This window comes from Scleropages formosus, chromosome 7 (assembly GCF_900964775.1).
Source record: "Scleropages formosus chromosome 7, fSclFor1.1, whole genome shotgun sequence".
In the NCBI taxonomy this organism is placed as follows: Eukaryota; Metazoa; Chordata; class Actinopteri; order Osteoglossiformes; family Osteoglossidae; genus Scleropages; species Scleropages formosus.
Window position 1 is genome coordinate 7,904,857 of NC_041812.1, and position 20,913 is coordinate 7,925,769.

At 47.8% G+C, this 20,913-nt stretch overlaps 1 protein-coding gene across 1 annotated transcript in view; it reads right to left on the reverse strand.

Moving 5' to 3' along the window:
* The window catches only part of cables1 (Cdk5 and Abl enzyme substrate 1), a 33,454-nt gene that overhangs the window by 8,973 nt on the left and 3,568 nt on the right, over positions 1 to 20,913 (reverse strand). The window contains exons 2-4 of the mRNA XM_029253526.1: positions 9,178 to 9,249; positions 8,415 to 8,507; positions 6,128 to 6,205 (exon numbers count right to left, since the gene is read on the reverse strand). Coding sequence (XP_029109359.1) covers positions 6,128 to 6,205; positions 8,415 to 8,507; positions 9,178 to 9,249 — 243 coding nt within the window. The remainder of the gene's footprint in view (positions 1 to 6,127; positions 6,206 to 8,414; positions 8,508 to 9,177; positions 9,250 to 20,913) is intronic.

Below are 20,913 nucleotides of genomic sequence, written 5' to 3' on the forward strand. Positions count from 1 at the left end.
TGGTAGTTTGTGGAGTCATTTACGTTAATTACACCCCGTACGTAAGTAACATCAACGGTGTGTGTGTGTGTGTGTGTGTGTGTGTGTGTGTGTGTGTGTGTGTGTGGGGCTTCAGCACGTACGAGGGATGTTATCCAGGACTAGTGTGTGAGTGATGATCAAAAACACATTTCATCGCAAAGATTAGCAGAGAGCAAAGGAAAAGGACTCGCAATGGAAACTGTGGTCATGAATCACAATTCCTGAAACTGTTCCACGACTTCTCAGCCTACAGGAAGCCGGGTTCCTCAATTTCCCGATTTCTCTCTCGGATTGCGCACGTGCTTCACCTTGGCAAACACCGCTTCATCTAGAGCCTTCCAGGAGTTTCACGTCACGCGACGTCTCCGAAACGTCATGGCACTTCTCGCGCCAGCATGAGTTGCGGAGACCACCTCACGACAGACGCATGTTGAGCAGCGCGTGCGGGTTGTTCCAATTGACTCCACATGTCGGTGCCTTTTCTCGGTACAAGTGTCACCCGTACTCTGAGCTCTGCCAGCTGAATCTGCAATGTCCCAAGCGGCCTCATTTCCCAGGTTTTTACATGTGAATTTGCTAATTAAATGTGAAAACCTACAGCAGCGATGCTCAATTTTGGACACGGAGGACGGGACCCAGATGGTCTTCATTACTCCCGGGCTGATGGAGGAATTCTATTAATACGCTGATTTGATTTGTTGTATACTGTGCGCTAAAGCGCCTAAATCCACGGAGGCTCCCGAGTTATTCGGCAAAGGCGCTGCATTTCCACGGTGCCTCCATTCCTCGAGACGGCGGTTAAAGTGAGAGCAACATCATGTGTCCGCCGCAAGTCCCGCAGCTGCAGGACGGTCAACGGGGGGTTTTTACAGTCAAACAGGACATCATAGCGGACAGGTTGCATAAGTTCTTCTAACAGCAGTTGGGTCGGGGTGGGTTGCAGGCACCAAGGCGCTGCTGTGCATTTAGAACGCAGAGCAACTGAAACCCCTCAAAGACAATTCCAGAAGCTTTGTCTCTGCTGGGAACAGTAAATCCAACAGACAGATTTAATACATTGGAATTTAACAGAGTCTAATGTAACGTGTCCCTCAAGTGCTCAACGTCTCGTTAAAATGAAGGGTCCGCAAAAATTAAAAATGAAGGCATCGGGCATGAGAGCGTGGGTACGTCTGAAAATCTCATAACCGCTGGAAAAATGAGGCCCAGAATAGGATTTCGAAAAAGTGTAGTAACTGGGTTACAGAAGAAGGTAGATGACATTTAATTCTCTGGCTGCTGGCCTTCACGACTCTCAGGTGGCCTGGGCCAGTTATAAGTGCAATTGAAATAGGGAAGTAATAAAATACCCCAAGTCCAACTAATTCCTCAGACCATGCTGAAGAAAGAGGAACATGTTCTGGTCCAAATTGCATTCTAGTTAGTATCTGTATATAGGTACATAGCACCCAGTGCACAGAGTAAAAGGATGAGTTGAACATTTTTTTTTACCATTATCCTCAGCAATTCAGTTAGCTGATATATTTCTCTACGATGATTTACAATATTAGGTTTGTATATCAATCTACGTAGAAATATTTACCCATTTATAAGGCTTCGTAATTTTATTATTGGATCAATTCAGCGTAAGCACCCTGACTAAAGCTACTATGGCAGGAGTGGGATAGGAACTTGGATCCTCTGATTACCAGGCAACAGCTCTAACTGCTACGCCTCCTACTGTCCTCTTACTAATTGCATAAAAGTCGACTGGGCCTCGTCTTCAAAGAACAACATCCATGGGCCCTTGTCATCGGATCACTTGGCTCAGTACATTCTTTTCGCTCAGATATCTCCAACATGTCCTATGAAGATGTGTACTGACACATTCACAAGGAACACAAGAAATATATGCATGGTCAGTTAACGTATCCACATGTCCGTGTCTCTGCATACTATAACAATGAAAAGTTGAGTACATCTGCTGATTCTAGATTTGTCTGGGGAAAAGACAAAAAAAAAACAAAAACAACTGGACACTTAAGAAGTGGAAGCCAGTTTTAAGGATGGATAAGTCAGGAATTTAAAATATTTTGGGTTCGTGAGACACAGAGTGTGCAGGCAGAAGTGGCGATTCTCTCTGTCCAGCATGGCGGTGGTAGTGTGATGTTACGGGGCTGTTTTGCTGTTCGCACAGTTTGTGATCTTTACCAAGTCCATCATGACCTCAGCAAGCATTGTCTGTCACAACATACTTTAGAGACGTCCCATTCCGCCAGGATTACAGCAGGTCGCAACGATCAGACAATCTGGACAAGGACAGTGAAGGACAATGACCTCAGGGAAAAATGAAATGAAAAAAAAAGATCAGCATTTTGACTGGTACTGTAAACCTTTGAAAGGGGGGTACAGTGGCGCAGTGGGTTGGACCGGGTCCTGCTCTCCGGTGGGTCTGGGGTTCAAGTCCCGCTTGGGGTGCCTTGCGACGGACTGGCGTCCTGTCCTGGTTGTGTCCCCTCCCCCCTCCAGCATTTCGCCGTGTTGCCAGGTTAGGCTCTGGCTCCCCGCGACCCCGTATGGGACGAGCAGTTTCAGATGATGATGTGTAAACTTTTGACAGGCTCTGTTTTACATATACATACATATATACATATGTATATAAAATATATGAAGCAGCTGGGATCAAAGTTCCTTTTTCAAATGGATCCTTCAGCAAACTTCCTAAATAAGTGTTTTGACTGCACTTAACGTCTCGCAATATCTTCAAATGGCTTTTACTGTAGAGAAGCTCCCTAAGCAGCACACCCCAGGGACAAACCCATCAAATTTTTCATATCGCACCTGATGCGAAGGGAAATTCAAAGCTCATTACATATATTGAGCCATCAAGTTAAATGTTTCAAGGCTCCGCAGTCTGAGTGGGAGCTCCCATCATGCACGTTTATTAGCTCGCATCTTGCATCGCCCACATCTCGCTTCTACATTTGTTTGGTACATTTAGATGATTTATTTCTCCATGGTGACTTCCAGGTTAAAAGCGTACAGATCATTAGACGATGATGGAAAATCTCCTGAAGCTGCAGGGTTTCGCGCAATGGAGAACAGAGTCAGAGCGTGAAGAGGGTTCATCACGCAGGTCTGCTGTGCACACAGCCCAACCTCTACCAGTCTGCTCCTACAGCTCAACATGCTGAGTCATCAAAACATCTCCATCTGTTACTTCCATCTGGCAGCGCAAACCACATGTCTGCGTATCGCAGATCTTAGTCACATGACAACAGACGTCATGCTGGCGTTAAAATGGAAGCGAGGGGATCATACGGGAAATCCTCTGGCGGTTAACGTGTCATGTAAAAGGGTCTCGATGAACTCAGGAGGGTTTGTGAAAAACCGAAAAAAAACCTTTCACCTTGTACATTAAATTTCTGTATATATGGGCTTTACATTACAAGCACAATATTTATCAGTTTATTTTAAATTGCATTTTCTTCATTTGTCTGTTTTCTAAATCTTCCGTTTGCTGTGGAGTGACTGTTACCTGTATTTACTACCAACTAGTAGATGGCAGTAAACGGCAAATAAACAGGCGTGTAGGACAACCCTAACTCAACTCACTTTCACAATGTTTACAGCTCGTGTTCAGTGTTCACGAGTGTTGGTCATCACGAACAAGATGTGGATCGGACACATTTACGGGATGAATCTGTCGACAGTATGCAACTGAACAGGAGCAGACTGCTGACAGATTCATCCCATAAATGTGTTTGATTTTCAATTATTTCATGACTTCTAATTTTAATATGTTATTGATTCCCTGCTACAATGTCACCTCACTCCCTGCTACATTAAAGTCTCACAAAGCATTTTTCATTATACTTGTATTTGGAATTTTTTTCATAGAGTGTAAAAATAAATCAAGGTATGTCTCTGGACAACTGGACAACACTCATTTTGCCCACCTCCTCGGCTAAGAGTCTGGGTGTGATGATTGACTCAAGTCCATCTTTCTCTCAGCACATCGCAGCCTCAACCCGGACTTGCAGATACATCCTGCATAACATCCGCAGGATCCGTCCCTATCTAACAACTGACTCTGCCCAACGACTTGTCCAGGCCACGGTGACATCTCGTCTGGACTACTGCGACTCTGTCCTGTCCAACCTTCCAGCTATTGCCATCAAACCTCTACAGCTGATACAGAACGGTGCTGCCCGAGTGGTGTTGGACTTGCCAAAGCGTTCCCATGTATCTCCTCTACTCATTTCTCTGCACTGGCTTCCTATAGCTGCTTGGATCAGATTTAAGACCCTGGTTATGGCCTACAAATGTATTAACAGAACTGCTCCCAGATATGCACAAAACTTCATCATTCGCTACACCACAACCAGACCGCTACGCTCTTCCACATCTGCCCGCTTGGTGGTCCCACGCACAAAAGGTAAGGCACGAAGGTTCTCGGTTCCGGCTCCATCATGGTGGAACGACCTCCCCCTCTCACTCAGAACTGCTGAATCTCGGTCCACATTTAAAAAGGGTCTTAAAACCTTTTCTGGACTCACTTCGCCCATGATCGCTTAAGTTCACGTAATGTGTAAATGTTGATGGACCGTAACTTTGAGATCATGCCTGTTAAACAATGGCTACACCTTCATGCATCACTCCTGTAATGTAATGTAAATGTTTATACAGGTGGTCCCCGATTTACAATGGGGTTATGTTCCCCGAAACTCATCATAAGGCAAAAATGCATTTAATAATTTAATAGACATAATACACAATTCTGTGCGACAGACTGGGAGATGTGGATCGCTGTTGCTGCCCAGCATCACGAGAGAGAGTCGCTCCGCATATCACTTGCCCGGGGAAGAGGAGGGAAAAAAAAAAAAAAAAAAAAAAAAAAAACCAAAATTCGAAACTCGGAGTACGGTTTCTACCAATGTCTTGTCGTCGGCTCACTATCGTAAAGTCGAAAAAATGGCAAGTCGAACATATACATGTATTATTATTAGGAAGGTTATTAGGAATTGCCAATATTCTGATAAAGTTTCATGCCATCTACTCATGTGATGAAAATTGGTTCATGTGGTGGAAAGAAACAAACTAACTGTACTTTAGAATCACACGTCTGCATCCATGTCTCTCTTTCTGCTAATGTAACACACACACTGTATTTTCTATGAGACGTACGTCGCTCTGGAGAAAAGAGTCTGCTAAATTAATAAATGTAAGCGTAACTGCCTCTATTATAAAGCTTTTATTGATCATGAATTAGTGGTAAATGCGACTTAATGGTTATGGACAAGACTTGCAGTCCCATTGGTGGCTGCAAATGAGACACCGGGGTATCTCATTCCATAGGATGGTAACAGTTGTCCTGAATTCAAACTAGACATAAGAAGATGCAGATTCTTGTACTGTTTAGAGCTTTTATTGACTTGGGGCTCGACCTCAGACCGTAAAGGGAATCTTTGGACCGAGAGGCTGCAAGTCCCCAAGGTTAAACTGGGATCCGGCTCACGAGCGACACTGGGAGCTGGAAGAACTGAGTCAGAGAACGTGCTTCAGTCTGGAACAAACCCTGGGACCGTGATAAATCCCGCTGCAACAATGTGACAATGATGTAATTCCTTCGTGCTGAATTTTTATGCCCCACAGCCCCAAAAAAAAAAAAAAAAAAAAAAAAGCTTAGAAGCTGTTCTGCAACCTCTCAGGTTTTATCCTTAACCAACCAAAGTTACTAACCAGCAACAATTCCTGGAAAAGGGAAGGGAGTCCTTTAACAAACCCAAAGGCTGTTATTGCTATATTCAGTGTTCCATATAGAAAATTCAAAACACGTTCATTCCGAAGAGCAAAGCAAAGCAGCGGGAGCCACGCAGAAGAGCATCCTTGACTCATCTCTAGCTCATTCGTTCTGCGGTCTTTTACACCCCAACGTGCACCTTCTTTGGTTGGAAGTGAGAAAGCCTGATTCAATAGCAAACTGGAGCACCAGTCAGAAGTTTGAGTACATTGCTCCCCCCCAAGAAACAAGCAAGTACAGGAGCAAAGGAGGAAACGGGGAGGAAAGGCAGATCTGTAGATGGGAGTGAGACGTGGAGCTTTTCACACCAGAGAGAATACATACCCTGCTTGGCCAAAATCTCGATACGGCAGCACGGAAAACACGCTACAGAAGGATCTTCGGCCGCTGATGAGGACTATCCTACAAGACAAAACGACAACGGGCCACATGAGAACTCGATACATCACAGCTATCGAATTGACCCGTAAATCACCGAAAAGTCAGACGTGAAAATAATTCACTTTTTACACTCAATTTCCAAAGCCCTTTGAGGGCGGCCCAGAGCGATGTCTGCGGAGGACATATTTTTGGAAAAATTAAGCTTCAAAGAAGGAAAATAGCATTTTTTTTTTTTATGGTTCTGGTAAAAGGAGTTAAATTAATGTGCATTTTAATGGGATATTGGGGGGGTGGTGGCGCAGCACGTCTTGGGTTCAAGTCCTGCTTGGAGTGCCTTGCGATGGACTGGCATCCCATCCTGAGTGTCTCTCCTCCACCTCCAGCCTTGCGCCCTGTGTTGCCGGCTTAGGCTCTGGTGCACCGCGACAAGCAATTTCAGACTCTGTGTGTGTGTGTGTGTGTGTGTGTGTGTGTGTGTGTGTGTGTGTGTGTGTGTGTGTGTGTATACTGGGCTATGATTTTATGAGGCTTGGGTGTTTTGGAAACAGACAAGCTCGTCTTTCAGTGCTCCTTACAAGAGAAAAGGGTTCATTGCGTCTGCGATCGCTGACCTCCTTCCAACTTGCCAAGACCCATACAGGGCGAAGTCACACGCAGTCCACCAACGTGCGAGCGCTCCCGAAGTGCGTGAAGTACGAGGGTCCACTTCTAAAGAATGGCCCCCCAGCCCAGCCTAGCCCAGCCGTGTGTCCACGTGGCACCCGAGATCTGTGTTCCGTTTCTGTGACAACGTCCCCGTCAGTCCCGACACTGGAGAACCCCCTCCCATCACCATGTAATCGCCACACCCTGCTGACCCACATAGGGGGCTATCGTGGCGTCTATCTCCTGTGGGGAAAAAACCAGTCTATATACAAAACATCGACTTACACTCACGATGCTTCAGATTTACAGTGGAGCTTATACATCAATTTAAAAAATAATCTATCCTAGAAAAGGTGTGTGTGTGTGTATAAATATATATTTTAACAGCTTCTGCATTTTGTGCATCTGCTTGCAAAAATGGGGAGAAAATATTTATCAACATGCAGCTGCAACAAGACTGAACTTCTTATGTAAAAATATGAAATTTTTTGAAGCTTAGGGCAACCACTGGGACATCTAAATCCCGTGAATGTCTGAGGACTGAATCCTGTCAGCCACGTGGCAGAAAAACATTTGCAAGTTTCAAGCCACAGGTCTTTAAGGATAGTTAACAACTACATTTACATTTATTCATTTACCTGACAATTTCTCCAAAGTGACTTACAATGTTAATCTATCTACAATTATTTATCCATTTATACAGCTGGGAAATTTTACTGCAGCAATTGAGGATAAGGACCTTGCATAAGGACACTGCAGCTGGAGGTGAGATTCGAACCGGCAACCTTCTGATGCAAAGGCTCCAAGCACTATGCCATCAACGACTGCATACTGATGTAATACTAATTAATATTAATGTGTGACAGTGCACCATACTGGTTAGAGCTGCTACCTTTGCCAGTTCGAATCTCACCTCCAGCTGTAGTACCCTTGAGCAAGGTACTTACCCTAAACTGCTCCAGTAAAATCACCCAGCTGTATAAATGGGTGAACAAATGTAGGTACCTTAACACCGCAAGTGACTTTGGAGAAAAGCATCAGCTGAACAAATAAATGTAATATAATATTAACAACAACATGGGGTTGCGTGAAGCTTGGTTGCTTTATTTCAGTTTAATTGCATTAGCCGTTGTGTGCAACCGCTCCCAAAGAAAGAGTGCAATCTGGGTGTGTCGCCGCAAAGTTCTGAGGAGGCTATTTATACGACCTCGCCATTTAAATCCGGTTTCTCCGAGACCCAAGAGAGTTATTAAAATGTGCCTGGTTGGGACCTGCTCCACATTTACTGGAGCCGAGTGCGATTTACGCCCGAAAAACAGAAGCTGAAATTACACAACTTCCCCGTCGCAAAAACGGTACTTCGAGTCCCATTAATTTGCAAGGTGTTTCCAACCTTTTAAAGAGAACATCAGGCAAACGTGGCAACAAACAGCTGTGGGATCTGCCGTCCCTCCGATGTTCATCATCAGAGAAGGCCCACCATATCAGGTAGGAGGGTAATTCCTCGGAGAAGGGAGTAAACCGCAGTAAACCGGCCGTCCAGGCTTTTCCAGGAGCAACGTCCACCGAAGCGAGGCGTCCGTACCTGCCGTTGCGGGTGTCGTGCTGCCTCACGTTCTTGATGAAGTGGACCTTCCTGAAGCCCTTCGGCCTCGGTGAACCAGACAGGGTCCGGCACCTGATCGCCGACGCGGCGGGAAAGACGAAGGCAAAAACGGAAAGAAAAAGAGGAATTACGGGCAGCGCGGTGAGCGAAACGCAAAGTCACACCACCAGCACCGGCTTCTTGGAAAGTCAGAGACAGCAAAGTGCTCTTCTTAACGCTGGAGTTAAACACATAAAAATGTGTTTAGGCAAATTTTTCCCCCTGCATTTTATGTTCAATTTTAAAAGTCCGCCACTCATTATATTTAGTGACGAGGGAGCCTCGAACCTTATTTGCGCAAAGGAAAGTGAGTTTTGGGACTGACGGGGTGGAATGAACGCCCTCTGTCCCTCGGAGCTGCTGAATCCGCTCCAGCATTCAGTCTCAAAAGCCACCTCTTTCAGCCCATTTGTGTTTTGTGTTTCTAGATAAATCTGGAATCACACCAAACGTGATCACCTTTGCTTTTCCCGACTCTCAGTCCTGCTGGCAGTTACTTGTGTAACGTGAGCAGGGTAAAAAAGGTGGTGTCGAGCCACACCGATAATCGTGTCTGTAGGTAAAGCTCTTCATCTGTTGCGAAATGCACGTTTTATACAACGTCAAGTGCAGAAACATAACGTGATGAGCGCTGGCTGCTCTGGAATGTTCCCGGTGGTTTGGGGTGGTGTGGGGGGGAGCTCATACACAGCAGGATCCACACCTGCGGAGAGGTGCGTTCTCTTCAATGTCCTCCAGAGTCTCCAGGGACGAACGCTGGGAGATGAGTCTCCGCCTGGAGAGACAGAGAGAGAGAGAGAGAGAGAGAGAGAGAGAGAGAGGAAGGGAGAGAAGGTGAAGGACACGTCTCCTCAGGCCAACAGGACACGGCAGCGCAAAATGCAGGGGAGCCCTCGGCCGTGACGCTCCGGGAGCCGGCGAGGGGAGGGGGGTCCAGTTTCAGAGCATCTCTGCGCCAAGAATGACGGCGTGGTTTGGAAGAGGACAGCCGCCGTGTCGAGACTTGGCAAAGAGGAGAACAAAGACAAGACTTTGAAGAGGTAAAACAATGCGGTTCGAATTCCGCGCCGTCTGCATCGCCGGCCGCTGTGTTTACGGCCCGAAACGGACCGCTCCGCGCTGACCCACCATTGTGTTAGTCGCGGTTACTCAGTCCGTTTCCCTTTAGGAAATACAATCCAAATTGCATCTGGCTGCTGCCTTCCTTGTAACGGACAGATACTATCAGCGGTCCTCTCGACGGCTGCAGGGACAAGTATCGACTTTCCGTGGCAGGAAGCAACAGACGAGCTGCTACTAACTCGCGGAAGACAACTGTCGCCTACACAGCCCTCTGAGCGTGCGTCCGTGTGCGTGCGGGGTCGGGATGCAATCAGAGGGTAATCGCACACACTCGTTCACCAATTACATACACACACTAAAAACAATATTACAAAAACCAGTTTGTCTGAAACATGTCTTTGGACTGTGGGCGGAAACCAGAGCACTTGTAGGAAACCAATACAAACACAAGGAGAACTTGTATACTGCCCACAGGCTGCGCGGGATATGAACCCAGTGCCCAGGAACTATGAGGCACCAGTGCTACCTGCTGTGCCACCATGCAGATCATGAACAACTTAACACAACAACAAAATTATGAGAGAAAATGAGAAAGGAGCGGCATTAAAATAGTGAGATCTGTGATATTTCGGATACGGGGGTTTAAAGTGCGCAAGTCCCCAAATTCGGATATTTCGGAATTGGTTTTCAATGCCATTTTCTCAGTGTTTAAAAGGCAGGAATTTTGCATTTTTGGCAGCAAAAAAATTAGACAACCTTTTGAGGATGAGGAAGCTTTTGGATGTCAACAGGTACCTTTCAACTCGACCTAATGGTTAAAGTTGTCACCTTGCAGCAATGGGACTCGGGTTCAAATCCCCACCCCGGCTGTAGTACCTTCGATTAAGGTGCTTACTCTGAACTGATACAGTAAAAAAAAAATTTACTCAGCTGTATAAACGGGTAAATCATTGTCAGCAGCTTGCTGTTGTGAAAACCTAACACAGCGAGTCACCTTGCAGAAAGGAGTCACTGGAACGAATAAATAATTAAACCCCCCCCCCCCAAGTCACGCACACGTATTAGTTAAACAATCAACTAAATCCCATCTGTACCGTACAGTTTGAACCTAAGCAGGTTACAACTTGAGTAAGAACATCTGAAAGGCGCGCAGGATTTGGCTGACGACTGACGGGGATCGGGCTTCTCGTTCGCGTCACCCGTCGTTTCGCGTACGAGCCGTAGGCCGACGCCTCGGCTCACGATACGCGTCGAAATCCCGGCGCCGCTCCGAGTCGAAGAGCGCGCCGAGGACACCCGCGTGCCGCGACCCATCGGGTACGCGGCGAGCGCCCTTTCATAATCGAGCGCCGTTAAGAGGATAAGAGCGAGGTCTTAGTTCCGACTCCGGCTTCGGGTCCCGTAAGGCTCTTTCGCTCACAGACCGGCCTTTATTTCACGCTTTAGCCGAGTGCGAAACGCACAGTTCGGACCCCGAACTCCCATAATCAGCTTCGTATTCCAAAAGCACTGCAATAAGCTGCGGTGGCTTATTTGCTCTGCATAAAACATCTGAGGAACGTGCTGCTTTCGCACATCCATCTCGGAGCGCGGCAGGTCGAACTGGAGAAAACCGGAGCAGCTTTCTCCAGCTTTTCTGCAGGGGGCGTAGTGGTGAGACCCATCACCTTGCAGTCCGAAGGCCAGGACCGAAATGCCAGGACCGAAATGCCCCTCCTGCTGTAGGATCCTTGGCCAAGGCATTTATCTTGAATTGACCCTGTAAAAATGACCCTGCTGTAGAAATGGGTAAATCACTCAAAGTACCTTATACGTATATACAAACCTACCACTGTAAGCTTCCTCGCAGAAAAGTGACATAAATTACATTTATTTGTTTGGCGGACACTTTTCTCCAAAGCCACTTCCAATATTAATCTACTTACAATTTTTTTTCTCATTTACTATAGAGCTGAGTAATTTTACTGGAGCAATTTAGGGTAAGCACCTTGCTCAAGGGTACTATGGCTGGAGATGAGATTCGAACCTGTAACCTATGGGGCCAAAATAAAAACAAATTAATGAAAACGAACTGACACAAAGGGCAGCTGCACCGCGCAGCGACAGTTTGGCTGCACGTGGTGTTTAAAAAGGGTGTAAACCTCCCAAACTGAGTAAAAACTACTTCAACAACTGAAACCAAAAGGTTCCCAGAAATTAAGCACCGCTGCTGCCCCACGAGAAAGTACTGCAATTTGAGCCACTTTAAACAAGAAGTAAGGACTAAATATTTAATCTGAGTTCAATTAAAGAAACAAGAAGTGTAGTAAAATTGCAATAAATGGTTAAAAACACCAACTAACCTCAAAGACCAAATCCATAACCACGCTGAGCATTTTATTTGGTTACAAATGAAATGAAAGTAATTTAACCTCAATTTATGATTAATTCTCCAAATTAATAAATCCAAAGAAGCAATAAACAAATTAAATAAATTTAAAAAAAAAAAAGAGAGAGAGAGAGAGAGAGAGAGAGAGAGAGAGAGAGAGAGAGAGAAAACAGTGGATTTTATTGCAGTCATATGAACTGGACTCAAAACAAAAGTGCATTTCCTGCGTTACGGCGCAACAGCTGAAACAGAAAGTGAAGTGTGCGACCAGGAAATTACCAACTGGCAGCCGGATCCCAAATCGGAGCCAAAGGCAGGCGGAGCCGCGCATCCAGCGGAGCGAAAAATCCCGAAAACAAACTGAACCAACCGAAGGGCCGCTCCAAGCGCAGAGACTATAAACAGCTAAGGGCGAGGGGGGGGCGCTTCGGCCGCACGCTCGCACCCGGGACCGAGAGGAGGAGAGCTATAGCCTGTGGAATGAACAAGCTTGTTTTGGCAAAATTTCACCGTAATATAAAAATCAAATGCAACTGTTGAACTGCAAGAGCTGCTTGTAGTGGAAAGATTGCGTTTACATTTATCCCTTTATCGGACATTTTTCTCCGGAGGAAACTTACAACGCCGGGTTTGTAGACTAAGCTATTTACCGTGAATTACCCGTTTATACAGCTGGGTAATTTCTACTGGAGGAATTCAGGATAAGTAGCTTGAGAAAGGGTACTACAGCAGGAGAAAGGACCCAAACCCAAGGCCCCCCTTTCGGCAACGTGACCCTACAAGCAGCAAAACTCATGATCGGCCGCCCTTCGTTTGAAAGGGTCTGCAACACGTCGTTGGACTGATGGGTGTAGAAGGAGCGAGCGAGCGAGCGAGCACGTGCGTGCGTGACCTCTGACCCCTCTCCGATTGCACAACGGCATGTTGGGCACAGGTTCAACCTGGAGGCAGAGGGCGGTCCCCTTTTACCTTTAACTGCGTGCTTGAGATTATTAAGCGAGAAAGAAGAGTCTTCCCAACAGCATCCTTAGAAACAGTCAACGAAGGAATGGAGGGAAAGGGAGCCCTTGAAGGAGGAGCAACCGGAGAGGCGAGACAAGGTCACGTTTACGAGTCCAACGTGATGGAAAAGCTCCCACTCAAAGCAACTCGGTCTGTTGGCGGAACTTGCATAAATTAAGAACCCCTTTGAACAGCTAATTCCTGGTCAAAAATGCTCTTCAAACTCTTGCTGCTGAAGGACCCCAGTTTTTGAGGGGAGGGGAACAGGATCAATACCGTAAACCAGAGTCCGGCAGGTTGGCTGAGGCGGCAGAACAACGAAACCCCTCTCGTTCTCCTCACTCTCCAATAAGTTGGAGGGTTCATACAAACACCCAAAAAGCAAACCATCACAAGCACTCGATCACGTCGACGTCCTCGGGTTGGCAACCGGCCACCAAAACAAAATCAGCGCAGTTCCTCAAGAACAACACAATTATTACTGTCGATGACTGGGATATTCTGGGAAAGGCTACATGGGGGCAATATTTGGAAATGTAAATAAAGCTCAGATTTTTACAGCTGTCCAGACAACGCTCTTCTGTTCTTCCCACTGTAGAAGAACAAAGGTTAATGGTGGTTTGAAGATTCGTTAAGAGGGAAATACATTGAATAAAAGTGGATAATTAGGAACGGATGCTGTCATGTTCAGTAGTTTTTGGTGGATTCTTCTAAGCTGGAAGAGCAGGAGTTTACAGCGTGTTCAAGGTATTGCAACCAAAGCTTTGGCAATGTTGCTTCTCTTCTTAAGCAGAGACATTCATAGCCATGAAGAGCCAGACCATCTCCTACTCATTCAAAACCTCAACAGTGGACAAGGAGGGTGAAGGTGACCAAAGAGCCCGGGGAGGTGCTTGATGGACTGGAAGGCTGAGCTCACCTCATGGGTGAAGACCAACACTCAGACCTGCCTCCACTGACACTTCCGAAAAGGAAGGTAGAGGAGATGCTCATCTGGGCCGAAACAAAAAAAGGTATTTTGTTGGATCTCCATCTGACTGCTGTGGGATCTCCATCGAGGTCTGACGGAAGGGCTCAACTGGAACTCTGGATAAATCGAGCGAAAAGTGTAATAAGCCCAGGTTTTCCTACCATTATTTAAACACGACGCCACCAAGAGGCCCAGCCCGTCAACGTCGCTATCAAGGATGTCAAAATAAAACAACAGTCATGAGAACCTTCAAAAAAAGAATAAAAAAATTTCCTCCTAGCCAGTTATATTCACTCTCCAACAACTCAACAAAAAAAGTCCTTGGTTACACAGTTTGTATCCCACAAACTTCTCCGAAATTGACATTTAAACAGATAATGTTCCTTAGTCATCATTTACCACCACACTAGTGGAAATACTCAACTATTTACCCTGAAAAACATCAGATTTGTGAAAATCGCACGTTACTATCAGAGTAACGGAGCGACTCTTCCAACAATCTCCGCCTCTTTTACGTAAAAACCGCACACGAGCTTTCCAGGGATGTATTTTACACCTTCCTGACGGTCTGCCCCCACGTCCGTGTGCAGACTGAAGGCCGCGCGGCAGCCTTATCGGACCCATAGCCGGATACCGTTTCCTCCCCGTTTTCCTGCCGCTCACCCCTGGCACCGACGCCGAACTGCGAACGACGTGTGGGATTCCACCAACAGCACCTCTGGAGGGTGGCTCAATCACAGCTGCCAACTCCCCTCACCCCCCAAGTTTCACGTTGGAAAAAAACAGAGTTTCTGACGGTGCGTGAAGCTCACTTTTGCATCGACACACGTTTGCATTTATCCAGCTGCCGTCTTTCTCCGAAGTGACTCAAAACATCAGGTGTGCACACAGAACTACTTTCTAATGACTTACCCATCTATAACGCGGGGTCTTTTTTTGTATTCGCTGTGGGCAACTACCTTGCTCAGCGTTACTACGGCAGTAGGTGAGATTCGAACCTGTAACCTTTGGGGCCAAAGGCAGCAACTCTAACCACTACACTGCCAGCTGTCCCAAATCAATAAAACAAACTACAGATTAACGGCAGCTGCGCCGCACAGCGAAGGTTCAGTCCCTTGAGCGGAGGACAACGGCTCCAAGCACCACCACTACCGAACCGCTGTGGCCCCTGACCTCTATGGCGGTCCCGCGCACGAAAGGTAAAGCAGGGAGGTTCTCGGTTCTGGGTCCGTTGTGGTGGAACGACCTCCCCCTCTCACTCAGAACTGCTGAATCTCTGCCCACATTTATAAAGGGTCTTAAAACTCACCTCTTCTGGACTCACTTCACCCATGATCTCTTAAGCCCATGTAGAGTGTAAATGCTCATGAGCTGTAACTTTATGACTATACCTGGATAAACCTTTACGCCGCTACTCCTGTATTGTACGTAAATGTTTGTGTATCAAAAAAAAAAAAAAAAATGAGGAGATCAGGAATCGTCTATTCTGAATTTCATGCAGCTACTCGTGTGATGGGCATCGGTGCATAAAGCGGAAAAAAAAACGAACTTAAGTTTCACAAGTCTGCATCTATGTCTCTGTCTCCTAATGTAATGCGCAAATTGTCCAAAAAATCCTCTGAGATGTACGTGGCTTTGGAGAAAAGCATCTGCTAAATGAATAAATGTAAATATAAACGTATAACTTGTGCACTGACTTCTGAACCTCCTCTGTCACACTGAAAGAGACCTGGGAAGTAATTAACTCTGCTCTGTAATTAACAGTACAAGTGACATGTTTGCTCCAACAACGGGGATGGCATTAGAGGACCTCCGAGTTTCCCCATAATTCAGAGACGTGTCACCTGCCACCTGCCCTCTCGGCCAATCGGCTCTTTCCTGCACCGACCCCACCTCTCCGAGGACCTCGGCCGACCGCGGCTTCTCACGCAGGGGACGTTACCCTACGTCCAACAGCACCCGGCGACATGCCACTGAGGGGGACATGAGGGCATCAAGATTTGCAAGATCAGACTTTGATGGGACTGCGTGGTGGAGCGGGGGGGGGACAAGGAATACCTCTAGAGACATTCTGGAGAAGCTTCCCGTTTAACGTCTACTTTGCTCCGAGATCCATGGGAACGGCGCCCCCGGCGTTTACTCAAGCGAGGCATCATGGGACAAGACGTCAGGCGACACGGGGCCGAGCACGCGCTCCCTCGGTGGGACGAGGACCATCTGGGCGATGGTAAAAGGCCATTGAGATGCAGGCTAGCTGGCACCCAACAGATGCCCAGCGGGCCCCCCTCCCACCAGCCCAGCTGAATCAACACCAGTCCAGGAAGAGAGGCCCTCCACCCCCACGGTTCCCGTTCTCGTTCCAACGGCCTCCAGTCACGGCACACGCAGCCTTCTAGCACGCAGCACCCCGCCGAGCCGAGTCTTCTCCTTACGACCTTCCACGTGCACCTGCGGAGGTCGCCGCTCCAGTTACCTGTCCCCGCACGCTTGGGGCAAACAGCCTCGCCGCCCTGCCTCTCGAAGCGACCGAGACTTTGATTTCCATACTGGCTGGGAATGTTTATTAAGGATTTTTCTGAAAAACACAACACGCGGACCAGGATTCACACCTAGCACGCTTGAAAGGAAGGAGACGGCTCTAGCCGTTACGCCACCTAGTGGCCACTTGAGGCCCAAACTACGAGCTGCCGTGATGCAGGAATAATGGGCTCCAGCAAACGTCAATCGCTCCACGGTGCCTTAATCACCATCACATCTGGGTGCAACAGCACGCAACCGACCGCAACCACAACAAGCGGCCTTGACCGTCACACCTCGGTAAACTTCCAGCGACGGGAGCGTGCGCCGACCGTACGGTGGCCTCCTGCCAGCCCGTCAACTCCTGGCTCCTCGAGCGGCAGACAGCTGGCGAAAAACACGACGCTCCTCGCGTGACATCCGCACCGGAAAAGCGCTCGAGCCAAATCTCCAGGTCGCCCGGCTCAAACGGCTCAGCAGAGAGGGCTTCTCAGGGTTTACGGTCATTGCAGTAGTGACATCACCGGAACTGGTACCATTACAATAGTAATAATAATCACCTGCACTGTATAGCGGGGCAGCTGGTGGTGGAGTGGTTACAGCTGCTGCCTTTGGACCCACAAGTCAGAGGTTTGAATCCAACCTCACCTCCAGCTGTAGTACCCTTGAGCAAGGTACTTACCCTCAATTGCCCCAGTAAAATTACCCAGCTGTGTAAATGGGTACATAACTAAGTAGATTAACACTGCAAGTCACTTTGGCGAAAAATAGCGTACAATAATTACCAGCGTTTTCAAAAGAATTACCACAAGAAATTAGGCGGCACAGCGAGTAGCGCCGCTCTCTCAGAGCGCCTGGGCGGTGCGAGGACACGGGCTTGTTTTCCCGCTCAGCCCGAGTGGAGTTCGCATGTCCCCTCTGTGTCTCTCTGCATTTCCTCCGGGTGCTCTGGTTAAGGTCCTAAGACATGAGCATGTGTTCTACTGATGTATGGATGAGTGACCCAGTGTAAGTAGTGTATCTAGCAGTGTAAGTCACCACGGTGAATAAGGTGTGTGGGCTGAGAGTAACACTACATAGAGTTCATTGGAAGTTGCCTTGGAGAAAAGCATTGGATAAATAAATAAATGTAAGAAAAGAACCAAGGAACCAATCCATTATTTACAGCTACATGTGGTGAATGCCCTAATGAAGGGTTATGGGGGTCCAGAGCCGATCTTGTCCGCTCTCGGAAGCTAAGCAGGGTCAGGCCGGGTTAGTACTTGGATGGGAGACATGTTAGGCTTTCTTCGTTAATGCATAAATCGTACTTTTTGCTGAGATGTACATCGCTTTGGACAAAAGCGTCTGCTAAATGAATAAATGTAAATGAGATGGGGCTCACCCTAGACAGGATGCCATCGCAGAGAAACCACACACACTCATTCACTCAGTCATAAAACACACACACACACAATTAAACAATTTAATCACTGGTTCACCTGAAAACTTGTCTTTGGATTGTGGGAGGTAGGGGGGTGCAAGGGTGCAAGGGCGCGGCGGGTTCAGCCAGTGCCCGTTGTGCGGTGGGGATCTAGGGTTCCAGTCCTGCTTGCGGTGCCTTGCGACAGACTGGCGTCCCATCCTGGGTGTGTCCCCTCCCCCTTCGGCCCCTCGCCCTGTGTTGCCGGGTAAGGCTCCGGTTCACCGCGACCCCGCTCGGGACAAGCGGTTGTTGACGATAGTTGGTTGGATTGTGGGAGGAAACCAGAGTACCTGGAGGAAATCCAATGTGAGCCAACTGATCTGCAATTTCAAGGTTCTGAGCTGCTAAAAACAGAGGACACTGGGACGCTTGTATATCAGACAAAGTGTTATGGCTACCGTGATTAACACGGTACAAGTGTGTCAAACCCTGTTCTCATGACCGGACAGATGGAGTGACCTTCTAATGCACGAGCCACTTCGGATTTGGAGAATGCTCCCCAGCGTGCCACCCCCTCTCCGGTTGGCAGAAGGCTGTGTGTGTGTGCGCGTGTGTGTGTGCCGGGGGGGACTTCCGTTTCTTTTCTCAGATGGGAATCTCTTTGTTGGGTGTCTCCGCACTGCTCCGAGAAGCCTGAGTCAATAGCAGATCTGCTGACTCGAACCCTGGTGGGATGCCAGTGTGCGTTTGCTCCTAATCCTGAGCGGAGCGTGAGATGGGAAGGGCAGCATGTGCACACAAACATTCGCACACACACACACACACACACACACACACACACACACACACACACACACACACATCGCCACGGGCAAAGACACGCAGAAACCTGAACGCTTGAGCGGACAGCACGCAAGCGAACGAGAGCAGACACACACACACGCACACACACATTCAAAAGAGGCCTGCAAGCTCAAAAGTTCAGGATTGTGAAACATCCTATTTTGGTTTTGGACAACGATTACAACGATATTTCAAGCAGACACGAGACGAAACAAAGCAGCGCCCACATTTTTAACGCTAGAACACGTGACTTTGTTCCCAGTTTCGGGCCATTCGTGACATTAACTACTTCACAACACCTACGAGTTCGAAACGAAGGGCCAAAACTTGAGAGCTCCGAGTAAGACATGCTGCAGGGGTCACGACAGGGCAGGAAAACTGCTGACTCTGCAACTTCCAAAATAAATAACTGCATTTATTCATTTATCCAGCTGAGTATTTTACTGCGGCAATACAAGGTAAAGGACGACACCCGACGGTAAAGCAGCAGGAAGGCCTCCTGGGACTTGAACCCTTATCCACCACTTTATTGTGACTTGTGATCTGAAAAACAACCAACCGATCGCCCCTTTCGGCAGCGGGTACTGGTGGTGTAGCGGTCAGAGCTGCTGCCCTTGGAGTCAAAGGTCGCAGGTTCGAGTCTCACCTCCAGCTGTAGCACCCTTGAGCAAGGTACTTACCCTAAATCGCTCTAGCGAAATTACCCCGCTGTGTGCCGTCGACACTGGAAAGACACGTTACAGAAATAAAAAGAGGAACAAGATGACTAAATAGTAGGAAGGTGATTTTTTTTTTTTTCTCCCCCGTTTCATTTCGGCAAACAACTGAAGAACAAAGGATTTAGAGAAAAAATGTGAGCACGGGGGGCAAAAAAAAAATGGTTGGGACATTTTTCGAGCGTTCGCCAGCGTCCATTAACGCGTGGCACAAATTATAGGACTGAAGAGGTCAACCGCGGTCGCTGCTGACCCCGAGTCGCAACGCGTTCCCTTCGCCGCTGCGGTCGGAGCCGCCATCGAAGGCCAGGTGGCGAAGGATCCCCGACAACAACGGCGAACGAACGACGGGGCCCAAAGACACCATCCCAGGGCAACACGCCGAGGGAGGGTGAGGACAATGACAGCTCGCGACGGTCTGCAGACGGAGGATGAGTACTAGGAGCCAGGAGAGAGATGAGAGAACAGCTCCACGTAACATCAACGGTTCACCTCAATCCACCACCATAATAAATTATTACATCATCAACATTTTGATTTCTGAATTGTTTTCTCCCTAGAAATTTGCAAAAAAAAAAAATAAAGCTAAACAATGCCAATATGTTGCTATTTTGGGTGACTCCTTTATGCTGGAGCCCTTTTGTAAGAAATGCCTCCTCTCACAAGGTCCCCTGTTACCTCACTGTTACTTCACTGTAACCACAACTTACAAAAATGTAGTAAAACTAGAAATTTTTCTCTTCATGGTAAAGTTGGACAGGTGCAAAATTCCACAAGACAGGTAAAGTGTTGTGTGCACCAGTCCCGTGGACTAACCAGACGCAAAAAAATTAAACGTCGAGCCCTGCACAGTAACCCTGGTCTTCCATGGGGGTGTTTCCCAACGTTGAAGCGCAACGCAACGCAACGCAACACACACACACACACACACGGAACAGCACTCCACTCCACCAAAGTGCTACCATGCCAAGTATCTCCAGGGGTTTTCAAGGTACAGTTAGCTACAGTGCTTTATCATTCACTGGGGGAGTAGATGTGGTTGTGGTTGCGTAGTGGTGACAACTGCTGACTTTGGACCCAAAGGTTGCAGGTTTGATTCCCACCTCCGGCTGTAGGACCCTTGAGGAAGGCACTTGCCCTAAAATTGCCCCAGTAAAATTACTCAGCTGTATAAATGGGTAAATAACCAAGTACTTTGACACTGTATAAATGCAATGCAAGCTCTTACCCCTCCCACCCCACCCCCAAACTTGAGCAAACAACTTCGGGAGCTTCCGAAAGACAACACGTCTGCATTCGTTCTTTTTGAACGTTCATTACTTGCAGCGGGGCAGTGACCGTCTAAGGATGAGGGGGTGGGGGGGCTTAACCGGCACCCGGGGAAAGCCGGGAGTTAACGCGCACGGCTCAGCCGGCTCACAAAGCCGCCCCTTGTACGCCACAGCGGTGTCCCGTTTCCACCGCCAGTCTGGCTCAGCCTGTTTGCAAGAGAACCGTCGTGCGAAGCAAGACCTGCTGGAGGGCAATCGGGTTTTTTTTTTTTTTCTTTTTTTTTT